The sequence below is a fragment of the Schistocerca gregaria genome, chromosome 4 (assembly GCF_023897955.1).
Source record: "Schistocerca gregaria isolate iqSchGreg1 chromosome 4, iqSchGreg1.2, whole genome shotgun sequence".
Taxonomy (NCBI): Eukaryota; Metazoa; Arthropoda; class Insecta; order Orthoptera; family Acrididae; genus Schistocerca; species Schistocerca gregaria.
The window spans coordinates 783,427,473-783,451,316 of record NC_064923.1 but is presented as its reverse complement, the minus strand read 5'-3'; the positions used below and the strand labels follow the sequence as shown (position 1 = coordinate 783,451,316).

General features: G+C 45.1%; 1 protein-coding gene across 1 annotated transcript in view; it reads right to left on the bottom strand.

The window, feature by feature from the left end:
• Window positions 1-23,844, bottom strand: part of LOC126267934 (epithelial discoidin domain-containing receptor 1-like) — a 439,627-nt gene that overhangs the window by 148,034 nt on the left and 267,749 nt on the right. Inside the window, exons 5-7 of the mRNA XM_049973245.1 lie at window positions 21,848-21,995; window positions 12,818-12,997; window positions 2,703-2,836 (exon numbers count right to left, since the gene is read on the bottom strand). Coding sequence (XP_049829202.1) covers window positions 2,703-2,836; window positions 12,818-12,997; window positions 21,848-21,995 — 462 coding nt within the window. The remainder of the gene's footprint in view (window positions 1-2,702; window positions 2,837-12,817; window positions 12,998-21,847; window positions 21,996-23,844) is intronic.

The window sequence follows — 23,844 nt, the reverse complement described above, 5'->3', positions numbered from 1 at the left end:
ACGACAGCAACATCTGCAAACAAGCAAAGACATCTGCTCACATTACCTCCTAAGTCGAGTATCTAGATCAAGAACAGTAGAGGGTCTACAACTCTTCCTTGGGGAACGCCAGAAACCAATTCTGTTTTACTCGATGACTTTCCGTCAGTTACTACAAATTGTCACCTGGCTGCCAAGAAATCATGAATCCAGTCGCACAACTGAGACGATATTCCTTAGGCATGCAATTTGATTAGAAGTCGTTTCTGAGGTACGGTGTCAGAAGCCTCATGAAAATCTAAAAGTATGGAACCAATTTGACGTCCCCAGTCGATAGCACTCATTACTTCCTGAGGATAAACAACTAGTTGTTTTCCACAAGAACGATATTTTGTGTATGCGTGTTGTGAATCTGACAACGAATCGTTTACTTTGAAGTAATTCATAACGTTCGAACGCAGTATACGTTCCAAAATCCTGCTGCACATCGATGTTAGTGATATGGGTCCGTAAATGAGCGCATCCTCTTTCTTATTGATGTGACCTGTGCAACTTTCAAGTCCTTAAGTACGGATCTTTCTGTAGCTAGCAGTTCTATATGATTGCTTAGTTTGAAGCTTCTGTAGAAGCATATTCAGAAATGAATCTCACTGGTATGCAGTCTGGATTTGACGTCTTGCCTGTATCAGGTGATATAATGTGCTTCGCTACACGATGGATATATACGTCTAATAATAAGTTACTCATCTTGGCAGTTGTTCTCGATTTGAATCGTGGAATATCGTGTTCCTTAGTTAAGGAATTTCGGAAAACCGTGTTTAGTAACTCTGCTTCAGTTCCACTGTGATCAGTAACTTTATGCATTGCTATCGCATAGTGAAGGCATTTACTGCGTCTTGCCGTTAGAGGACTTTACATACGGCCAGAATCTTCTTGGGTTTGCTGCTGGATGTCGAGACAGACTTTTGTTATGGAAACTATTAAAAGCACTTGCACTGAAGATCACGTTAAGTTTCGAGATTGTGTAAAACGTCGTCATTGTTGCTGCCCTTGCTGGACCTCGGCCGGCGCACTGAAGACCCGATTAAACACTACGTGGTCCCTGGCGTGGCCCTTAGTGTTCGTGTCACACAAAAGCGGAGGCATCAGCACCAGCCAGTGGGGCTTCCCGAGCAGCAAACAACGTGTCCAGATCGATGGCAACCCAGTTCAGTAGAGAAGAGCCGTAGTCCAGGTCGGAGTGGCTAGCTAGGGTGGCGCCACCACGTACTGGAGCTGCGGCGGCAGGCCCTGGACTCCAGTGCTGGACGCCAGCCCCTGCGAGTTGCTGCCGCGACCGCACCCGGTGCTCAGCGCCGTAGCCTGCCGGGATGCACGGGCCGAACACACGCAGCAGGTACAGCCCGATCAGGATCGACCCCTGCGACTGGAGTTACAGCTCGCAAATGACTCCGCGCCGCGACTTCAGTTATTGTATTGTACTGCATGTTAACCGGGGACGTAGAAACGACGGAGAGGCTCCGTCCCCGCCGCAGACGCAGTGGTCCACAAACCCACGACGATTACCGCAGTCCGCTCACCCCACCGCTGCCCCACAACGAACTCAGGGTTATTGTGCGGTTCGGCCCCCAGTGGACCCCCCCGGGAACGTCTCACACCAGACGAGTGTAGCCCCTATGTTTGCGTGTTAGAGTAATGGTGTTGTATGCGTACGTGGAGAACTTGTTTGCGCAGCAATTGCCCGATATAGTGTAGCTGAGGCGGAATAATGGGAACCAGCCCGCATTCGCCGAGGCAGATGGAAAACCGCCTAAAATCCATCCATAGACTGGCCGGTTCACCTGACCTCGACACAAATCCGCCGGGCGGATTCGTGCTGGGGACCAGGCGCTCCTTCCCGCCCGGAAAGCCGTGCGTTAGACTGCACGGCCAACAGGGTGGGCTGACTACAGTTAACTCGTAGCTGTTCCCCACCTCAGGCAAAGTTTTCGTCAGACTACTCGGTTCTTTCGGTAGAAAGAATGGCATTCCTAGCCAGTCCACATGCAAACAACTAGACACGAAACCCATCGCAGATGACCAGATACAGAGCATCTGAAAGCTCAAGGAGCTAAAGGTATCTTAGTCCCCAACTGGATTCAACACAGACTATATTATGTTTGAGTATGGTGTCTTGAAGTGCATTTTCCCTTTACGGCGCTGGTTATCTGATGATTATAGGGAATGAAGTAGTGATTATAGCGAATAAAGTAGTGCGTGACCAACAGAGGTTTACCTCCAATTTAATTCCCCATAATTTACTCCCGGCCTCAAAATCAAGTGCTTTTCATTCTCTGTGACCAAGGATAACGTTGACTCTCTTCAACTGCTCCGGTATAAATATGCAATCCGACCAGAACGACGTCTTCCAGAACCACAATTTTGTCCAGTCGAAAGGCCTTGGCAGACGACGCTCAGAGTGGGCAGTGGGTACTGTGCTGTCAGGCAGAATATTTTGGAAATTTGTGGTAAGGGTCTAATGAACCAACCTGCTGAAGTCATCGGTCAGTAGGATTACACATTAATTAATCTAACTTAAACTAACTTACAGTGAGGTCGACAGACACACCCATGCCCGAGGGAGAACTGGAACCTGAGACGCGGGAAGCCGCGCGAACCGCGGCAAGGCGCGCCACACCACACGGCATTTGAGGCAGAGAGGCAGAGGCACCAGCGACACTGACCTGGACGCCGTGGTCGGGCCGGTGGAGGGCGTGCAGGCGCGCCGCCGTCAGCTCCCTGGCGCCGTCCAGCTGGAGTTCCAGCTCCACGGGCTGGCCGCGGCGGCTCTCGTTGTGCCAGCCCACCCACCGCCAGTCTGCCAGGCAACGCGGAAACAGCACATCAGTGTACACACGCGGAGGGCGACCAGCCGGCGCCGCGGACTTGAACGGACCACACATAACTGGCGAATTAACAAGAAACTGTGCAGCATGATTTAGCTGTCAGGCCAACCACGTGGGAAACTGGAAGTTGTCCTCGACGGTGAGTGTTCGTCGCAGGTGAGGGTATCATCTGGAGTGTCATACGGTAGTGTGGTAGGTCCGCTGTTGTTTTCCATCCACATAAACGATCTTCTGGATAGGGTGGATAGCAATGTGCGTCTGTTTTCTGAAGATGCTGTGGTGTACGAGAAGGTGTCGTCGTTGAGTGACTGCAGGAGGATACAAGATGACTTGGACAGGATTTGTGATTCGTGTAAAGAATGGCAGTTAACTCTAAACATAGAAAAATGTAAATTAATGCAGACGAATCGGAAAAAGAATCCCGTAATGTTTGAATACTCCATTAGTAATGTAGCGCTTGACACAGTCACGTCGATTAAATATTTGGGCGTAACATTGCAGAGCCATATGAAGTGAGACAAGCATGTAATGGCAGTTGTGGGGAAGGCGGATAGTCGTCTCCGGTTCATTGGTAGAATTTTGGGAAGAAGTGGTTCATCTGTAAGGGAGACCGCTTATAAAACACTAATACGACCTATTCTTGAGTACTGCTCGAGCGTCTGGGATCTCTATCAGGTCGGATTGAGGGAGGACAAAGAAGCAATTCAGAGGTGGGCTGCTAGATTTGTTACTGGTAGGTTTGATCATCACGCGAGTGTTACGGAAACCTCGGGTGGGAGTCTCTAGAGGAAAGGTGGCGTTCTTTTCGTGAATCGATACTGAGGAAATTTAGAGAACCAGCATCCGAGGCTCACTGCAGTACAATTTTACTGCCGCCAACTTATATTTCGCGGAAAGGCCACAAATATAAGAGAGCTTAGGTCTCGTACAGAGGCATATAGGCAGTCATTTTTCACTCGTTCTGTTTCGGAGTGGAACAGGGAGAGAAGATGCTAGTTGTGGTACGAGGTACCCTCCACCACGCACCGTATGTTGGATTGCGGAGTATGTATGTAGATGTAGATGTAGATGAAGTAGAACTTTTGCGAATAACTCCGTTTGCATTCGAATTAAAGCGGGCGATACTGAGGGAATCAGACTAGGAAATGTAACACTCATGACAGTAGATCAATTTTGTTATTTGGACGCCAAAATAACCGACGATATGAGAAGTAGACACTATATATTTGGTATACTGGGTATAGCAAAGAACGCATTTCTGAAAAACAGAAACTTGATAAGATCGAATATTAATTAAAGTGTTAGAAAATCGTTTCTGAAGCTATTTGTCCAGAGTGTATTATCGTACGGAAGTCAGACGCGCACGATAAACTTTCACACAAGAAGAGAGCAGAAGCTTTTGAAATGTGGTGCGACAGAAGAATTTTGAAGTCAAGATGGATAGACTAAGCACCTAATGACAAGATTCTGCATCGAACTGGATGACAAAGAAATTTATGCGACAACTTGACAAAAAAAGGGATCGATCGATGAGACACAAAAAGGAATTGTCTTTCCTTCTTAAGCAAAAGAGTTCTATTGCTAATTGACGTTAATGTGGGACCAAGAAAAAACTTTAGGGAAGCATACCTGTTCAGCGTAGATTTGTACACCCGTGAAAGGTGGACTGACAGAAATACAGGGAAGCAGATGAAGTCTGGTGTTGTCGAAGATAGTTAAAATTAAGTGATCAGGTCAAGAGCAAAATGAAGAAGTGCAAAAGGAAGTGGTGAGGATAGAAGATAATGCTAGAAATTGGATATAGTGGGATATATGCTGTTGTAAATAACGAAGTGTCCAGGTTAGAGAGGGTATAAGACAGGGGCGCAATCTTTTACCCTTCATTGTCCCGTCTGTGCATCGAAGAAACAGTGACGGAAATTAAAGAATGGTTTATGATTGGAATTACAGTTCAGAATGGAAAGATACAAATCACAGAATTTGTTGAAGACATTACTGAACTAAATGAACGTGAAGTAAACATAGGAAACCTGTTGAACAGAAGGTAAAATCAAAATTGGAGGCCACGAATCGGAAGATGTGAAAGATTTCTGCTGCACTGTGAATCCATGAGGTACGAAGTAAAGAGGATCTAGAAAGTAGCGTAGTACAGGCGAAGAGGGCATTCCTTCTCGACAGAAGTCAAATAATACCAAACATCAGCCTTAATTTGATAAAGAATTTACTGAGAATGTACTTTTGGTGCACAGCACCGTATGGTAGTGAAACACGGAGTGGGGCAGAACTGCAACAGAAGAGAACCAAGCTGCTACAGTGGGATAGTGAAAATTAGGCGGTCAGTAATGAGGATAGAAAGAATGTGAAAAACAGTATGATAGGGCATGTGTTAAGAGATTAATGAATAACGTTGGTGGTACTTGAGGGAGATGTAGCGGGCAAAAATTGTAGGAAAGGCAGAGGTTGGCCATATATCGAACAAGTAACTGAGGACGTCGGGTGGAAGTCGTGCTCTGAGATGAAGGCGCTGGCAAAGAAGGGCACTTAGCGGCTGGCCACTTCCAACCAGTCGAGAAACTGACGCGAAAAAATAATCTCTACCATCCAGAAATACACTCCTGGAAATGGAAAAAAGAACACATTGACACCGGTGTGTCAGACCCACCATACTTGCTCCGGACACTGCGAGAGGGCTGTACAACCAATGATCACACGCACGGCACAGCGGACACACCAGGAACAGCAGTGTTAGCCGTCGAATGGCGCTAGCTGCGCAGCATTTGTGCACCGCCGCCGTCAGTGTCAGTCAGTTTTCCGTGGCACACGGAGCTCCATCGCAGTCTTTATCACTGGTAGCATGCCGCGACAGCGTGGACGTGAACCGTATGTGCAGTTGATGGACTTTGAGCGAGGGTGTATAGTGGGCATGCGGGAGGCCGGGTGGACGTACCGCCGAATTGCTCAACACGTGGGGCGTGAGGTCTCCACAGTACATCGATGTTGTCGCCAGTGGTCGGCGGAAGGTGCACGTGCCCGTCGACCTGGGACCGGACCGCAGCAACGCACGGATGCACGCCAAGACCGTAGGATCCTACGCAGTGCCGTAGGGGACCGCACCGCCACTTCCCAGCAAATTAGGGACACTGTTGCTCCTGGGGTATCGGCGAGGACCATTCGCAACCGTCTCCATGAAGCTGGGCTACGGTCCCGCGCATCGTTAGGCCGTCTTCCGCTCACGCCCCAACATCGTGCAGCCTGCCTCCAGTGGTATCGCGACAGGCGTGAATGGAGGGACGAATGGAGACGTGTCGTCTTCAGCGATGAGAGTCGCTTCTGTCTTGGTGCCAATGATGGTCGTATGCGTGTTTGGCGCCGTGCAGGTGAGCGCCACAACCAGGACTGCATACGACCGAGGCACACAGGGCCAACACCCGGCATCACGGTGTGGGGAGCGATCTCCTACACTGGCTGTACACCTCTGGTGATCGTCGAGGGGACACTGAATAGTGCACGGTACATCCAAACCGTCATCGAACCCATCGTTCTACCATTCCTAGACCGGCAAGGGAACTTGCTGTTCCAACAGGACAATGCACGTCCGCATGTATCCCGTGCCACCCAACGTGCTCTAGAAGGTGTAAGTCAACTACCCTGGCCAGCAAGATCTCCGGATCTGTCCCCCATTGAGCATGTTTGGGACTGGATGAAGCGTCGTCTCACGCGGTCTGCACGTCCAGCACAAACGCTGGTCCAACTGAGCCGCCAGGTGGAAATGGCATGGCAAGCCGTTCCACAGGACTACATCCAGCATCTCTACGATCGTCTCCATGGGAGAATAGCAGCCTGCATTGCTGCGAAAGGTGGATATACACTGTACTGGTGCCGACATTGTGCATGCTCTGTTGCCTGTGTCTATGTGCCTGTGGTTATGTCAGTGTGATCATGTGATGTATCTGACCCCAGGAATGTGTCAATAAAGTTTCCCCTTCCTGGGACAATGAATTCACAGTGTTCTTATTTCAATTTCCGGGAGTGTAATTAACCTTATGGTAGAAAGAGCAATGGAGAAAAGAGATAAGGAGTCAGGAGGACTAGGATGTATGAAATAGGGTGCAGTCGCCCATGGGTAAAATAGTTACGTGGAGATGAAAAAATCGACACATTACATTAGGGGGGGGGGGGGGGGGGGGAGATGGAGGACAGCATGAAACTGGTTGACAGAAATAATTACAAGTTCCTGTATTTCCACCAGATTTGTCACTTTCATTTTACACGATGTTCCGACAACTTCCCTAAGTGTCTTGCGCAAGCGTCGTTGCTCGTCTTGTAGACCCTTGCATACTGCACGCTGTTGACAGTTCGGTAGAAGTCCACACGGTGAGCGACGAAATCAGTACCGGACACTACGAAACAGTATTGAGTTTATTTACCTCTGGTGGTGGCCAGACACTACGTAATGATACAGAGCAGTGGTGCGAGCGGAATATGAATCCTTCTGGTTACTGACATGACTCGCTGGTCACTAAAGAATACAGAGTGTTTCAAAAAGAATTTTACATATATTATATAAATTTATTGAAAGAAGATACAGAGCTGGCTTTAGTGTTATTTTGTTGGGAAACACATCAAGTTGGTTTTTTTTTTTTTTTACCTTAAACTAAAGATGATGCAAGTGGCTTCCGTTGGTTATCCTGCCCACATCCCATCGGAAGCCAATTTCTTCCCAAACTCGCATCAGCATTGCAGGTGTAGCTTGCTCAGTGGCGACATAATTTCTTGGCTCTAAATTCATGTAAAGAAGCCAGCACAGGAGGAAGAAACACGATGTCTTTGATGAATCGCCACAAAAAAACCGAGTCGTATCGGGTCTGGGGAAGGTGGATGTCACGCTATCGGCGCATCGCGGCCAATCCATTCATCTGGAAAGCGGTCACTCAGAAAATTCCGGACCTCAGCCAGGAAGTAAACATTTCGTTCTTGGACATCCTTATCGATCTGTGGTACCCAAAATTGTTGTAACATATCCAGGTACACTATCCCGTTGATGGTTCTCTCACGAAAAAACGGGGCGGTACGCTTTGTTCTTGCTCAATGCACAAAAATCGTTCATTTTAGGGCAATCAAGAACGTGTATCAATGTTTAATGTCGATTTTTACTGCCCAAATCCTACAATTACGTGTGCTAACATTGTCATTTAAGTGAAAAGTGGACTCGTCAGAAAAGATATGTTCATCCTCACGTAATCGATTTAAAATATCCGCACAGAAGTTCTTGCGAGCAATTTTATGACTGTCTTTTATTGTTTGTACGATCGTCCATCTGTACGGTTTCAGATGCAAACGGTTTCTCAACATACTCCAAACAGTCGTATGTGGGATTTGCAGTCCGCGAGATGCACGCCAGGTCGATTTCGTAGGGCTGCTGACAAAACGCTGTCTCACTCACTCAACGACGTCGGTAGACGTGCTTTGACGACCTCATGGTTTTCCATGTCTTATCGATCGCCCTGTTCCTACAAAACATTTAGGCCACTCATAAACTGTAGGCCTACTAGGTGGATATATAGCACACTTGTTACGGAGATTACGCTGAACTATTGTCGCCGACTTCGATTTTTCAAACGGAAACGCACAGATAGTACGCCCGGATGCAGTGAAGGCAGCCATCTTTAACGCGATTGCCGCTAGCGCTCCTTATGGTGTTATTCGGCACTAGCGAACTACGCGAGACAAAACTTGATGTATTTCCCTACAAATTGACACTACAAACACTGTAAGTACTATGAATTAATTTATATGAATTTTCAAAGTTTTAAAAATCTTTTTGAAACACCCTGCATTCTAAAATTAATTGTGACCATTGTGAAACCTCCCTCATTTGTGGTTTTGCAAAGAATGGAATCGATTTAGGAAAATGCGTCAGTATAGTCTATAGCTGTAAAAGTGTGCAACTGCTGAAATCGAAGTAGTTACAGGGCCTCATTACATGACCCCTACGTGATTTCAAAAATAATTTCAGAGTTAATGCTTTATTATTTAAAACGTCCTTCAAATTGGATGGCAGTTACATGAGACAAGTATGTAATCCTCACATTAATTACAGTTAAGGGAGAATCTGCTGCCTTATTCATTTGTTTCGAATATAATGTTTATTTTTAAGTATATTCTTAAGTTTGAAATTCCTAATTAGCTTCGTGCCACCAGAAAGGTAGAGCAGAAGTAATATTAGCTCTTTTTATAAAGCGAGAATTTATAAACAGTTCGGTTATAGTACCAACGAAAGTTGTCTGAACATTGTATGAAGGAAAGTGGCGACTATGCTGCGAATGAGGCAACTTGGTAATAGTGAGTTTCATCGAGAAGGCGTGAAATATCACGTGGTCAGACTGACGGTTTTTTTCTTTAATGTTGTGTACAGTGAGGAGAACAAAATTAATAAAACATTGGTGGTGGTGGCAAGTTCCTATAGGACCAAACTGCTTGGGTCATCAGTCCCCACACTTACACACTACTTAATCTAACTTCAGGGGAGTTAGAATGGATAAAAATTATTTTCACATTTTCGGATTTTTATCTCATTATAAAATTTGCAATTTTCCGAATAAAATGATATATACATCACTTATAAATTCCCATGGAAAGTATTTTATTTTATTTTTTAAAGTATAATCTACATAGTTTGAATTTGCTAAAATTTTTACATGCATTACTTCAAGATCTAATGAAGTCGGCAACTTTTTATATAAAAAGCTGTGGATGTCTGTGTTATAAAGGTTAAATTACGTGTTTGTATTGATAGCACTGTCAAAAACAGTATCCTATCCTTTCATAATATAAACATGCGTTGTACGTCGAAGTGATAACTTTTCCGAGAAAAAGGGATAGGTTGGTAAATCTCTCAAAAACGAAGAGTTTTTGAGAAACGTGGGTTTCATGGTAATAGATCATCGAATAAAGGGAAACATTGTATTCAACATGTGGCGTGTGAAGTTACAGACAATGAAATACGGGCAAACTCGTCGGTATCTACAGAAACACCCATTTGTACTTCGAAGACTAAAATAAAACTTTGTGATAGACAGTTTTCTCAAAATGACAGTGATGTAAATGGTAAGTTACGTTATATTCTGATAGATTTATACATCCTAACAAGGGTGAAAGGTGAATGTGTGTGTTGTAAAATATGTGGAGGACCAGTTATTTTACATGAAGACGGTGAGGTATCAAATGGACTAGAAACGAAACTTATCACTAATTATGTCAGTTGTAAATAAACTCATTCATTTTGGAATTCTGATAAGTGTAAAGATAATTATTTTGAAGTAAATGTTACGTGGTTTTATGGATTGAGAGCTATTGGCAAAGGACACACTGCAGCAGAACCAATGTGTCCCCTGATGAATATGCCACGCCCACCTTATAAAATGGACAAGTATGCAGGATTTATTGGAGCTACTGTGGAATCTGTTGCATGCGAGCCAATGAAGGGTGCTGCAAACGAAGCTGTTGAAATAAATGATGGTATGACTGACATACCAGTAGCTTTTGACGACACGTGGCAGAAGCTCTATTATAGATCTAAGAATTCTGTTGATATGGTAACCAGTGTGGATACTGGAAAGATAATAAATTTCGAGATTTTAACCAAACCTTTTTATAAGTGTAAATCAGGGAATGAAGAAAGTCATATCTGTGACAGAAATTATGAAGGAACAAAAGGTGGTATGGAGGCCTCTGCAGCTACCGAAATTTTTAGTCGATCTGTGAACGAAAGGGGAGTGTGTTACACCAAGTTCTTAGGTGATGGAGACTCAAAAGCATATCATAGTATACTAGCCGCTCAGCCTTATGGTGAGGAGATTATCACAAAACTGGAATGTGTTGGTCATGTTCAGAAGAGGATGGGCACCAGATTGAGGAAGTTGCAACAAAGTTTGAAAGAGAAGAAACTTTCTGATGGTAAAACCATAAGAAACAGGCTGACAGATAAGATGATTGATGAACTACAGCAGTATTATGGGATGGTCATCAGAAATAATACTGAGGATTTGTTGAAAATGAAGCAGGCACTATGGGCTACTTCTTCCACAGACTGTCAACTGATGAAAACCCATTACACCACCTTTGTCCTCCTGGATTTGATTCTTGGTAAAATTACCGCAATGGCCAGTACTCAAACAGTTCATAGAGCCATAAACATTCCATCCCAGCAGCAGTCATGGATATCATAAAACCTATTTACAGAGACCTGGGAAATCCTGAATTACTGAAAAAGTGTCTGCATGGTCAGACTAAACATCTCAATGAGTCTTTGAAGTGAAGTGTGTGCATGGTCAGACTCAAAACCCCTAAGTCGTTCAATAATGTTATATGCAGTCAATTACCAAAAAACATTTTTTGTTGGAATGAAGACACTAAAATAGGGGTGAGTGATGCTGTTATTACTTTTAATGATGCCAACATTGGTAGGGTGAAAATGCTACAAAAAAAAAATGGCTCTGAGCACTACGGGACTTAACTTCTGAAGTCATCAGTCCCCTAGAACTTAGAACTACTTAAACCTAACCAACATAAGGACATCACATACATCCATGCCCGAGGCAGAATTCGAACCTGCGACCGTAGCTGTTGCGCGGTTCCAGACTGTAGCGCCTAGAACCGCTCCGCCACGAAAATGCTACAGCATATGGGAATCAATACTGGAGCAAACTGCATCAGATAACTTGAACGGGTGGACAAGTTTCGCATTGATAAAGCAGAGTATGCAGCACAGTTGGCCAATGAGAAGTCTAGAAAGAAGAAAAGAAGAAAAAACTTGGAAAAGATGTAGAGGATGATATACAGTATGGTGCAGGGTTCTTCTGAGTGAGTAAAAATAAAAAAATTAAGCATATATTAAGTGAGTTACAGTCTTTTGAAACTTTAGTAGGCGTCCGTGATAATTTACGTTTGATGTTACATTTTTTTCCTAACTCTCATAAACCACTTCGATTAGAGTATTTAAGTTTTCAGGGAGTAATAACATACATATCACGAGTCTACTGGACTAAAAGAAGAACATAATGTTATATATAATTAAAATTGTTTACCACAGAGTACAAAAAAGTACACAAAATTTTAACCATGTAATTAAACAATAGTATTTCCGAAAGTAGTGGCTGAAATGCAATTATTGAAGTTCAGTAGATTCAGAACATTCGAAAAATTTTAATAAACATTTTTGGAACACTCATCAAAAACTTTAAAATAAATTCTTTCGAAAATTCAGACTTGATCACACCACGTATGCTTCAAGAACATAGGTGACAGGTTTCGGTCATATCACGTGACCATCATCAGACCCATGGCAACTTTCGAAGATGGTCAGTTGACATCATAGCACCTGAGAAGAGTGCTCCACCTACCGTCTCTGAAGGTTGCCATGGGTCTGATGATGGTCATGTGATATGACCGAAACCTGTCACCTATGTTCTCGAAGCCTACGTGGTGTGATCAAGACTGAATTTTTGAAAGAAAATTTTTCAGAACATTCGGATTAATGTCCTGTAACAGTTTCATGTGAATGGCTTCAGTGGTTCCTGAAAGACAGGGAAGCCAAGTGACAATATTTAACACTGTCGGGACAGGGAGTTCGAAATCTCCTTAAACTAACTTACGCTAACAACAACACACACACCCATGCCCGAGGGAGGACTCGAACCTCCGACGGGGAGAGCCGCGCGAACCGTGACGAGGCGTCTGAGACCCCGCGGCTACCCCGCGCGGCATAAAATATACCGCGCTATTATAACTTGGTCGAAGGGATTTCAGTATAAAACCCACGTTTCGTCCCCACCTGCGGTGAAATTTTCAAGAGGGATCGTAGCTTATTTGAAGTCCGACTCATACCCTGGGCTAGCGAGGCAGGGTGTCGTCCGCAGATGGGGACGAAACGCAGGCAGTTGCACTTGACTCACCGGGCCGCCACGGCTGCGCGCCGCCCCCGCCGTCGCTGGCGAGCCGGCCGTCGACGAGCTGCCCCAGGCCGGCGGCGGTGACTCCGCGGCCGTCCACCACGCCGTCGTAGCTGACGTCCTCGAGCCGCAGCTCCGGGGACCAGCGGTCGCCGCGCGGCGCCGAGTAGCTCAGCACGCTCTCTGCCGGAGGACGGCGCGCCGTTAGCTCACTCTGGACACCGCTCTACCGTAATGGCCGACTCAGGGAGGCTTGCTGAGACGAGGTCACTTTGGCTTATCTTCTACTGGGGGCGTGACTGCGTCACAGTGCAAAACACAGTCCCAAAACTTTCCACCAGTACTACTATAATGAACCTGACTTGGTTCTACAGGGAGGATGGCGTACTAGCCGAATGGTGCCTACACACAGCTAGAGGCATTTCATCAACTAAGCTAAGCTCATCACTTCATTACTTCATTTCCAATAAGTAGCGCGCCAAAATCACATAGAAAAAGCATGTTGTAACCAATTAGTGTGGTGCAATTTCTTATGTTTCCGTGTAAAATCAAGTTTATATTATCGCGTTGTTGATGTTCTGGTATTCCCTCCAGAGGCTAGTATGATGCAGCTCTTGATGCTACTGTACCCTGTGCAAGACTCTTCATCTCCCAGTACCTACTGCAACCTACGTTGTTGTTGTTGTGATCTTCAGTCCTGAGACTGGTCTGATGCAGCTCTCCATGCTACTCTACCCTGTGATAGCTTCTTCATCTCCCAGTACCTACTGCAACCTAAATCCTTCTCAATGTGCTTAGTGTATTCATCTCTTGGTCTCCCTCTACGAGTTTTACCCTCCACGCTGCCCTCCAATACTAAATTGGTAATCCCTTGATGCCTCAGAACATGTCCTACCAACCGATCCCTTCTTCTAGTCAAGTTGTGCCACAAACATCTCTTCTCCCCAATCCTATGACTTCCTGACACTTAAATCTATATTCGATGTTAACAAATTTCTCTTCTTCAGAAACGCTTTCTTTGACATCGCCAGTTTACATTTTACATCTTCTCTACTTCGACCATCATCAGTTATTTTGCTCCCCAAATAGCAGAACTCATCTACTACTTTAAGTGTCTCATTTCTTAATCTAATTCCCTCAGCATCACCTGATTTAATTCGGCTACAATGCATTATCCTCGTTTTGCTGTTGTTTATGTTCATCTTACATCCTCCTTTCAAGACACTCTCCATTCCATTCAGCAGCTCTTCCATGTCCTTTCCTGTCTCTGACAGAATTACAATGTCGTCGGAAAACCTCAAAGGTTTTATTTCTCCTCCATCGATTTTAATTACTACTCCAAATCTGTCATTTTTTTGCTTTTCTGCTTCCTCAATTTACAAATTGAATAACATCGGGAATGAGCTACAGCAATGTCTCACTCCCTTCTCAATCACTGCTCCCCTTTCGTCTCCCTCGACTCTTATAACGGCCATTTGGTTTCTGTCCAATTTGTAAATAGCCTTTCGCTACCTGTATTTTACACCTGCCACCACACTTATCAACAGGTCACAACAATAAGAGATATATTGGCAAAGACAAAATCAGGCTCTAATCGCACGGGAAAATGATATAAAAATTTAAAATACATGACATATTTATATCATCAGTGACAATTGTCTCGTGCCAATAAAGCGCTGTTAAGTATATGTGCTAAGGTAAGAGCGGCACTCAAATCAAAACCCGAACACCACTACAACGCAACCACGAAATGGGTGCACGCAAAGGTAATCACCACACGCGTCAATACGTTAGTATGACAGGTAGACGTGACGATCAGTTCCCGTTTCGTACAACGCAGTCGGCCGCTGATGCATCCAAAACCCTACCCACTTTTACACTTCTCCGTCCGACCGAAACTCCCATCTACGCATGCCCTTCTTGAGGTCGCCAATGATACCAAAATCACACGCTGGAAGTCCCGGACTGCACGGAGGATGTTGCTGAAATGTAGCCTTCGTCCGGCAGCATACCTGCGCGTTTGGTGCGTCGTAGTTTCTGCAGCGTCTTCCTGTAGGTGAAGAACAAAGCCATAATGACCTATGAGGCGCCACCACTTCGAGTCCAAGGGCAAACGGGTAAAACCAACAGTCGAAACATCTCACGTCTCTCCCGCCAAAGAAGTTCGAAGCTGAAACTTCCTGGCAGATTAAAACTGTATGACGGACCGAGACTCGAACTCGGGACCTGTGCCTTTCGCGGGCACGTACTCTACCAACTGAGCTACCCAAGCACGACTCAAGCCCCGTCTTCACAGCTTTACTTCCGGCAGTACCTCGTCTCCTACCTTCCAAACTTTACAGAAGCTCTCCTGCGAACGTTGCAGAACTAGCACTCCTGAAAGAAATGATATTGCGGAGATATGGCTTAGTCACAGCCTGGGGGATGTTTCCAGAATGAGATTTTCACTCTGCAGCGGAGTGTGCGCTGATATGAAACTTCCTCAGTTGGTAGAGCACTTGCCCGTGAAAGGCAACGGTCCTGCTTTCGAGTCTCTGTCCAGCACACAGTTTTAATCTGCCAGGAAGTTTCATATTAGCACACGCTCCGCTGCAGAGTGAAAGTCTCATTCTCGAAAATTCTAAGCTATTTACACAAGTCCCGGTAAGTTGCACGAGAATGTCCGCCTTCACACTGTGAATCGAACGAAGGTTATGGTTCAGCGATTTCGTTCACAAACACTGCGACATCCTCTGTAGAGGCCATATCTCTCACTGAATGATTTTCAAATCTTTGACGACCTGAAAAAAAACAGGATTGGACGTCATTTTCATTGCAATAGTGGGTGCGGTTGAACATCTGTCAGCAGCCGGCCACGTGCTGAGAAACAGGAATTCATCGTTTCGTCTCCTTTTGCGATAAATGTCTTAAGGCGTCCGGAGATTAGTGTCGAGTGGAACCATTCTACGGTCCCGTTGTGGCGCGTGCTCGGTTTTCATTTCTGTGCTCCTTACACTTCAAAATCTACAGATGTAGTGAGAGTATATGCATGGGCTAAACTCTAAAGCAAGACAGCAGGATGCAGGCTATTTGTTTCCAGTTAGCGTTTCTCGTTTTGAGCCGAACAGAATTAAATGATGATATTCTACGAGAAAAAAACAGTTCCACAAGCTGCGACATCGTCGCGAAAAAACAGTGACCCGTATATGTAATAAGTTTCCTTTAATTTACGTCTATGGTCACAAACGTTTTGTTAACAGATTACCGATTTCGGTCTTTAATGACCATCATCAGACCTGTTTCGTAAAAACAAAGTCCTCATGTACTTCAGCCATAGTGGCGTCGTCAAATGTTAAATGCGGAATCAGCACCAGTGTATTTGACGATGTTGGTACAGATTCCGCATTTAACATTTGTCGACGCCACTATGGCTGAAGTACATGAGGACTTTGTTTTTACGAAACAGATCTGATGATGGTCATTAAAGACCGAAACCGGTAATCTGTTAACAAAAAGTTTGTGACCACAGACGTAAATTAAAGGCAAAAATAGTTCGTTATTTTTCCAGACAGGATAAACAGTCCGTTGTAAATGTGCAGAATGGTGTCTACGCTGATGAGCCAAGGAATTAAGCACTTGCTTAACAACGGGTCGCGTCCTTCTCTGGAACGAAATGAAGATTTTGTGTTGAATGGCTCCGTCAAGTCTTTAATAGTTATTCGGAGCCATTTGGCACCAGAGGGCTACTCTGGAGCATACAGTTCCAGTTCATAACGGGACGGCAGTCAGTGGGTGCCGAATCGTGGCTCAGTAGGTCCCAGACGCGACCTATCTGATGCTCCTCAGATCATTGGAACACGATTCTGGCCTTGGGGAGGCATCCCGCTCGAAGACGGCGGCGTCTTGGAAGACGTCAGGAATGATGATACAAAAGCATTCGCGTGGCTCCCAGCTACCTTGGAGCCTTCTCGTACTGCCACAGGACCCGTAGAAGCCGGCGTTAACGTCCTCCGTAGCGTAATACTGCCCTCACACGCGCCCCTGTCGCCACACATGTTTCGAGAAGTCCTCCGTCTGACTGACGGAGCATGCGGACGCGGCAAACGACGTGGCGTGACAAGAAACGTGGTTCATCCGAGGAGGCGACATGTTTTCATTGATAACGGTTACAGCGTCGAGGAATCCGTGCCGCCTGCAGTAGTAAGTGATAATGCCGTCGTGTTGACACGGCGGCACACGGGTGTCGTCGGTTGCGGGGCTGAGCTGAACTGAGTGCTGCGAAATACTTGTGCCTGCAGCAGCGCTCTACTCACCTGCTCCAAAGAGCGGCCAAGCCTCCGATCTCCAGGGTTTTGCCACGAGGCGTGGTCGTGCAGTACCTTCCACCTCCTTATTTATACTTGTACCTCAAGTCATTCTGAAGGAGCCATAAAGCTCAGGCAGACGTAAGCAGAACACGTCAGATATATCCACTCTCCATTTATAATCATATTCCGTACACATGTGTGATTTATTTTGGGAACTGTGGCCATATTATTGCTTCTACAATATCGAGGAAACTGCGCCAGACGACGAGATTCGCATTTTATACAATAATTTATTGATGCACGACTTTAAAAATGTTGTAGTCTAGTTCCTTCTCACACTTCAATACGACAAAAATGAATCACTGAACAGCTTTATACCGCTGTCATGTAATGCTTGCAATAGGACTGTGTATACCGTGTGTCCATTTATACACAGGGGATAGGCAAAATGATGTGAACACCTGTACTTACTTGGAAATGGTTTATTAATTAGGAGTCCCCCCCCCCCCCCCCATTTGCGATTCTGCTTACAAAACTGGCATATAATGATTGTATCGTCTCCAGTGGAATGTTATACCACTCTTCGGTCGGAACTTCTTCTAACTCCTGTAGTGATGAGGGAGGCGGGAATCTGCTCCGGAGTCTGCACTCCAACACCGCCTGCAAGGGTTCAATAATATTCAAATCCGGCGGTTGTGCTGACCAAGGAAGACGCTGCAGTTCAGTTGCCTGCTCCTCATACCACGATTGTATTGACATGGTTGTTTTAATGGGTGCATTATCGTCCTGAAATATGGTATCGTTTTGGGGAACAACAATTGAATCACGGGGTGCACCTGATCACCTAAAATGTTCCAGTAGTCGTTGCCGGTAACACGGCCTTTGAGAGTAATGATGAGACCAGCAGAATACAATGATGTGGCTGCCCACATCATCACACTTCCACCTCCATGCTTAACCGTTGGAATCAAGCAATCAGGATTGTAGGCTTCTTTTCGTGTTCTCCAGAAGTAAACCCGGCCCGATGTTGGAAATAACCAAAACGTTGACTCGTCGGATTATACGACGTGTTTTCACTGATCAGCCGTCCAAGATTTATACTCCTGACACCATGTTTCCCACTTCTTTGCGTTGGTTGTCGTCACTAATGTTTTCGGTATAGCAGCTCGTCCATGAATGTTCGTTTTACGGAGTTCTCAGTGGACAGTGTCGATAGATACGGGGTCTCGAAGATAGCTATTGAGCTCTGCAGTCACTTTAGCCGCCGTAGTTTTGTGCTCTTGACAGAATTCGTGTTAGGATACGACGATCTATGTCATTTAGCTTTAATTTGCGCCCACTATTACGTTTACACGTTGATGTCTTTCCATGTTTTGTGTACGCGGACATGACTGTTGAAACTGTTGCTCTTGAAGCATTCTGTTGGCTGTCCAGCTAATCGGGCTCCCACAATCTGCCCTCTTTACAACTCTGTTAGGTGTTTCATTGCGCGTTGACCTCGGCTTCTGAATCGAAATATGGAGTGTGCGCTACTCGTAAACAACCTGCACTGATGCCTGGACCGTACTGAACACGCACAGTCCAGCGCGACACGTGTTTTACCTGCGGTGTTGACCGTCAAACACAACCATGCCATAACTACCACTGTTCACAATATTCCGCCTATCCCCTGTATATGAGCCGCATTATTTGTATCAGTATAAGAGTAAATATTGATCAGAATTCTTTTGTTTCCTGTGTTGGGAACTCAGACAGCACAGAAATGTGGTGAACCACTAATGTTTCGTGCAAAACATGTTAGTTACTTGAGTGACATACAAATAGCACTCCAATGAATGATACACGTACAACAGTATTTCAGTACGTGTTTCCACGTGCAATTTAACGCACGTTAGCCTGACTAGTGCATTGGTGGATGTGTATTAATTTGTTAGCCTCTACGTCCAGGTAAAACAAAACATTTGGATTTTATCCTGCGGGATTATGTCAGGTGGTCGTTTTTAGTAACGCTGTGTGAGATAAAGATCAAGTTGCGGAACTACCTAGACAATACGAACTATAACATGTGTATTTAACATACTCTGAACTGACAGTGCCAGGTAGTTGAAGCTCGTTTTCAGTCGGAAACGAGATGTGGTGAACGATCCGTAAAACACAAAAAAAAGACAAGTGTATACGTAAGGGTTTCTGAATCAAAGCTATTATGATGGATCATGTTGTTTTAATCCGTTCCCCGAGCTTTGGCCACTTCTTCAAGATAGCTAGACTTTTCCTATGAATTGGCTGTAGGTGAGTGCCTGATAAAGGACGAGGGACGTTCAATAAGTAATGCCCCACGTTTTTTAAAATCCATTAACATGTATAGACAAACGTCCTTGTTGGTACTTCGCATTTGATGTTTGTTCTGTTCGAGAAGTTTCGAATCGTTCTGGCAGAATGGAGAGCCGTAGTACAGCCTCAAAATGGCGTCTATTTACGACTCACGTTACAAGCTGCGTGCTGTTACTGAACTCTTGTGCGCAGAAAAAGAAACAGTGGTGAACATCCATAAACGTCTGTATGCAGTGTACTGGAGTCAATAGGAGTACAGTTGGGCGATGAGTAAAGAAAGTGACAGCCTCAGGAAATGCACAAACAGAGCTCCATGATCAGCCACGCTCGGGACGTCCTGTCACAGCCACTGCTAGGAGACGTGATGAATCATGCGGACGCCATTATTTGTGCCGACCGGCGCTTCACAACTCAACAATTGGCTCTATAGTTGTCGATCAGCATTGGAAGTGCGTCTGCAACGATAGAGACTCTCGGATATTCAAAGAGGTCCTCACGATGGGTTCCACGAATGCTCACAGCGGACCACAAGAAAGGCCATTTCATCTGAACTGTTGGAGCGATTTGAGAACGACGGAAAGGCCTTTGTGTTACGGATCGTTAAGGGGGACGAGCGCTGGGTGCACAACTTTGCCCCGGAAACAAAAAGGCACTGCTTGGAGTGGCATCATCCTCATTCACAACAAAAGAAGGATCCCTCTGCCGCGCGGGATTAGCCGAGCGGTCTCAGGCGCTACAGTCACGGACTGTGCGGCTGGTCCCGGCGGAGGTTCGAGTCCTCCCTTAGGATAATTTAGGTTAAATAGTGTGTAAGCTTAGGGACTGATGACCTTAGCAGTTGAGTCCCATTAGATTTCACACACATCTGAACATTTTGAATTCCTCTGCCGGGAAAGTCATGGTGACAGTCTTCTGTGATTGTGATGGCGTCATTCTCGTGGATGTGATGCCAAGAGGATCAACCATCAATTCAGAGGCATACGTGAAGACTCTTGATAAACTCAAGAACCGCTTCCGACGCGTTCTATCGGACAAGAATTCAGCAGAAATCTTGCTCCAGCACGATAATGCAGGCCCACAAACAAGTCTGAGAACCCGAGAACACATCGCCAAATTGGGTTGGACATCATTGCCCCCTACACCCTACAGTCCAGACTTAACACCCTCGGATTTCCATCTCTTTGGGCCGTTTTAAGATTCTCTACGGGGAACACACTTTGAAAATGACGAGAGTGTCAAGCGTGCAGTGAAAACATGGGTACGCCTACAGGACAAGAGGTTTTACCAGCAGGGAATACAAGGACTTTCACAACGTTGGCGCACGGTCATGGAACGTCATGGAGGACATGGACGACACATGTATATGGATATTGTCACCAAATTCTGACTGTTAACAATAAATATTTTCTAAGAAAAAATATGTAGGGCATTTCTTATTGAGCCACCCTAGCTTGTTGTTGTGGTCTTCAGTCCTGAGACTGGTTTGATGCAGCTCTCCATGCTACTCTATCCTGTGCAAGCTTCTTCACCTACCAGTACTTGCTGCAACCTACATCCTTCTGAATCTGCTTAGCGTATTCATCTCTTGGTCTCCATCTACTATTTTTACCCTCCACGCTGCCCACCAATGCTAAATTTGTGATCCCTCGATGCCTCAGAACATGTCCTACCAACCGGTCGCTTCTTCTTGTCAAGTTGTGCCACAAACTCCTCTTCTCCCCAACTCTATTCAATACCTCCTCATTAGTTATGTGATCTACCCATCTAATCTTCAGCGTTCTTCTGTAGCACCACATTTCGAAAGCTTCTATTCTCTTCTTGTACAAACTCTTTATCGTCCACGTTACATTTCCATACTTGGCTACACGCCATACAACTACTTTCAGAAACGACTCCCTGACACTTAAATCTATACTCGATATCAACAAATTTCTCTTCCTCAGAAAAGCTTTCCTTGCCATTGCCAGTCTACACTTCGACCGTCATCAGTTATTTTGCTCCCCAAATAGCAAAACTCCTTTACTACTTTAAATGCCTCATTTCCTAACCCAATTCCCTCAGCATCACCCGACTTAATTCGACTACATTCCATTATCCTCGTTTTGAATTTGTTGACGTTCATCTTAGATCCTCCTTTCAAGACACTGCGCATTCCGTTCAACTGCTCTTCCAAGTCCTTTGCTGTCTCTGATAGAATTACAATGTCATCGGCGAACCTCAAAGTTTTTATTTCTTCTCCATGGATTTTAATACCTACTCCGAATTTTTCTTTTGTTTCCCTTACTGCTTGCTCACTAAACAGATTGAATAATATCGGGGAGAGGCTACAACCATGCCAGCTTGACAACATTAAAATAGCAAAGTTTCAGAGAGGGAATGTGTATTGGAAAGAGAGACAGTAGTGAGGTGTACTCACGCGTCCAGGGACAGCCGTAGAGCTCGACCCGCATGCAGACGGTCCTGGTGTGCTGGGAGTAGGGCATGAAGCGCACGCGGCTGGCCACGAACGGCAGCTCCAGCTGCTGCCGCACCGCCAGGTACGTGTTGCGGTTGCCCGCCAGCACCTGCAACCACCAGGGGCTACGGTCTGCAACACTGCCGGTCGCTGGTCGCTGGTCGCCGATGAGACAACGAGCGCGGCTCTGCCCCTCACTCACTACGCTGTCAGACATTCCTCGAGCGTTGCTCACACGTACTGACAAAACCTGTTCACGGCCCTCTTATTTGTACCCATACCAAATTGGATATATGCGCCGCCTTAGCTACTGTGGTGAGTATTTGCTGCTACAATTTGTGATTTAACCGTTTCGTGGGCAAAATTATTCATCAGTTTTTTTTAATGAATGGAGCGCGGATAGTAGTTAACAGATAGGTATATTTATCAGACAGAATATCAAATTTGCTCCAACTGTGAAAGTGAGGTCACACAACAAGGTGGGAAGTATTCTTCCCACTGCCCTTCCTTGGAGTTAAATGACAAAAACAACTTTCGCAATATATGTCATATTTATTTCATAAATTTACTTCTCTTGTTACAACGATTGTTCACAATTACTTGCCACAAAATTTTCTGAAACATGGGTCTATGCAAATTGGTATTTGACAGTATGACGGCACGTCCTGTAGGTTTCTCCTACAATGGGCTGATGCTCCCCTACAGCCACATGACGAAAATCTTCAGATGCTTTACCCTATTTTGCCAGAAAGACAGGTTGTTGTACACGCCTTTTTCGGGATGAGAAGCCAGTGATCAATTGTCTGGCTAGATGGATCCTGTATGTGAGCTGATCATGCTGTCCACTTTCTCTTTTACTTATTTTCCACAGGATAAAACTGTTCGCTGCAGCAACGTCCATCAGGAAATAAAATATTCTGTGCCACCATTTTACAGAACGCCTGACAGTAGCATACCTTTATCGTAATTGATCAAACTTATCGACACCACCCATTATTTTGTTGTATTCTGCCACAACTTCAGGACAAGAAATCAGTGTACTAGTACCATCTTTGTTTTTCCTTTTCACTGTGGCTGTTTCTCATGGGTCATGAATTGAGGACAGGAAAGTGACTGGGCGGTTATCCATTCATTTTAATGCAGAAATGGCTCCTTTTGTTTCAAACTATTATTATCCTAGTTCGAATTTTACGTTTTCCTTCATAAATTTGGGTAAATCAAAAGTATTAACCTTATACTATAAAATAAGAAAATGTCACAAAACAGAATTGAAAGGCTCATCTACAGAGCAACACTCAGCTATACAACGCCTCTGCAGCAGAAACGGCGGTAACTTCCGATTGGAAGTAGTACCCTATACGGTTCACTAGGTGGTAGCACCGTACAGAGGCGGGAACTGAGAATCCCACGGGACTAGGAGCGAGTTCACTGTAGTGGGAAGCATGTTTCCCACGGATCAGGAAAGGGTTAAAGCGTGTTAATGGAAGCAGTGCGAGACGACGGCTTGAAATACAGTGCTGTCGTGCTCTACCAGATCAATAAAATTGGTCCTCTACTTAGCCATATTTGTAACTTTTCGTTTAAGAATGCCCGGTTAGGTGAACAATTAAAGTGCTCAGTAGTAAAGCCGCTTTATAAAAAGGGAGAAAGGGTTAATGTAGACAATTTTGGACGTATTTCTATACCATCAGTGTGCGTTAAAGCTATTGAAAAGGCTATCACATGATCTGCCATCATATGTATAGTTCAGCTTCAAAAGTGGTTTAACAATTCAAAATGCTATTTTCTCTGTGAGGTATGGGGTGGATTAAACAAAAGATTTCGAACGCTAGGCTCCTTTTTTTATTCATCTAAAGTATTTGATCGTGTCGATCACAAAATATTGCTCCAGGAGTTTGACCATTACGGAATACAGGGAGTAGCTCACAACTGGTTCAACTCTTACTTTAGCAACAGAT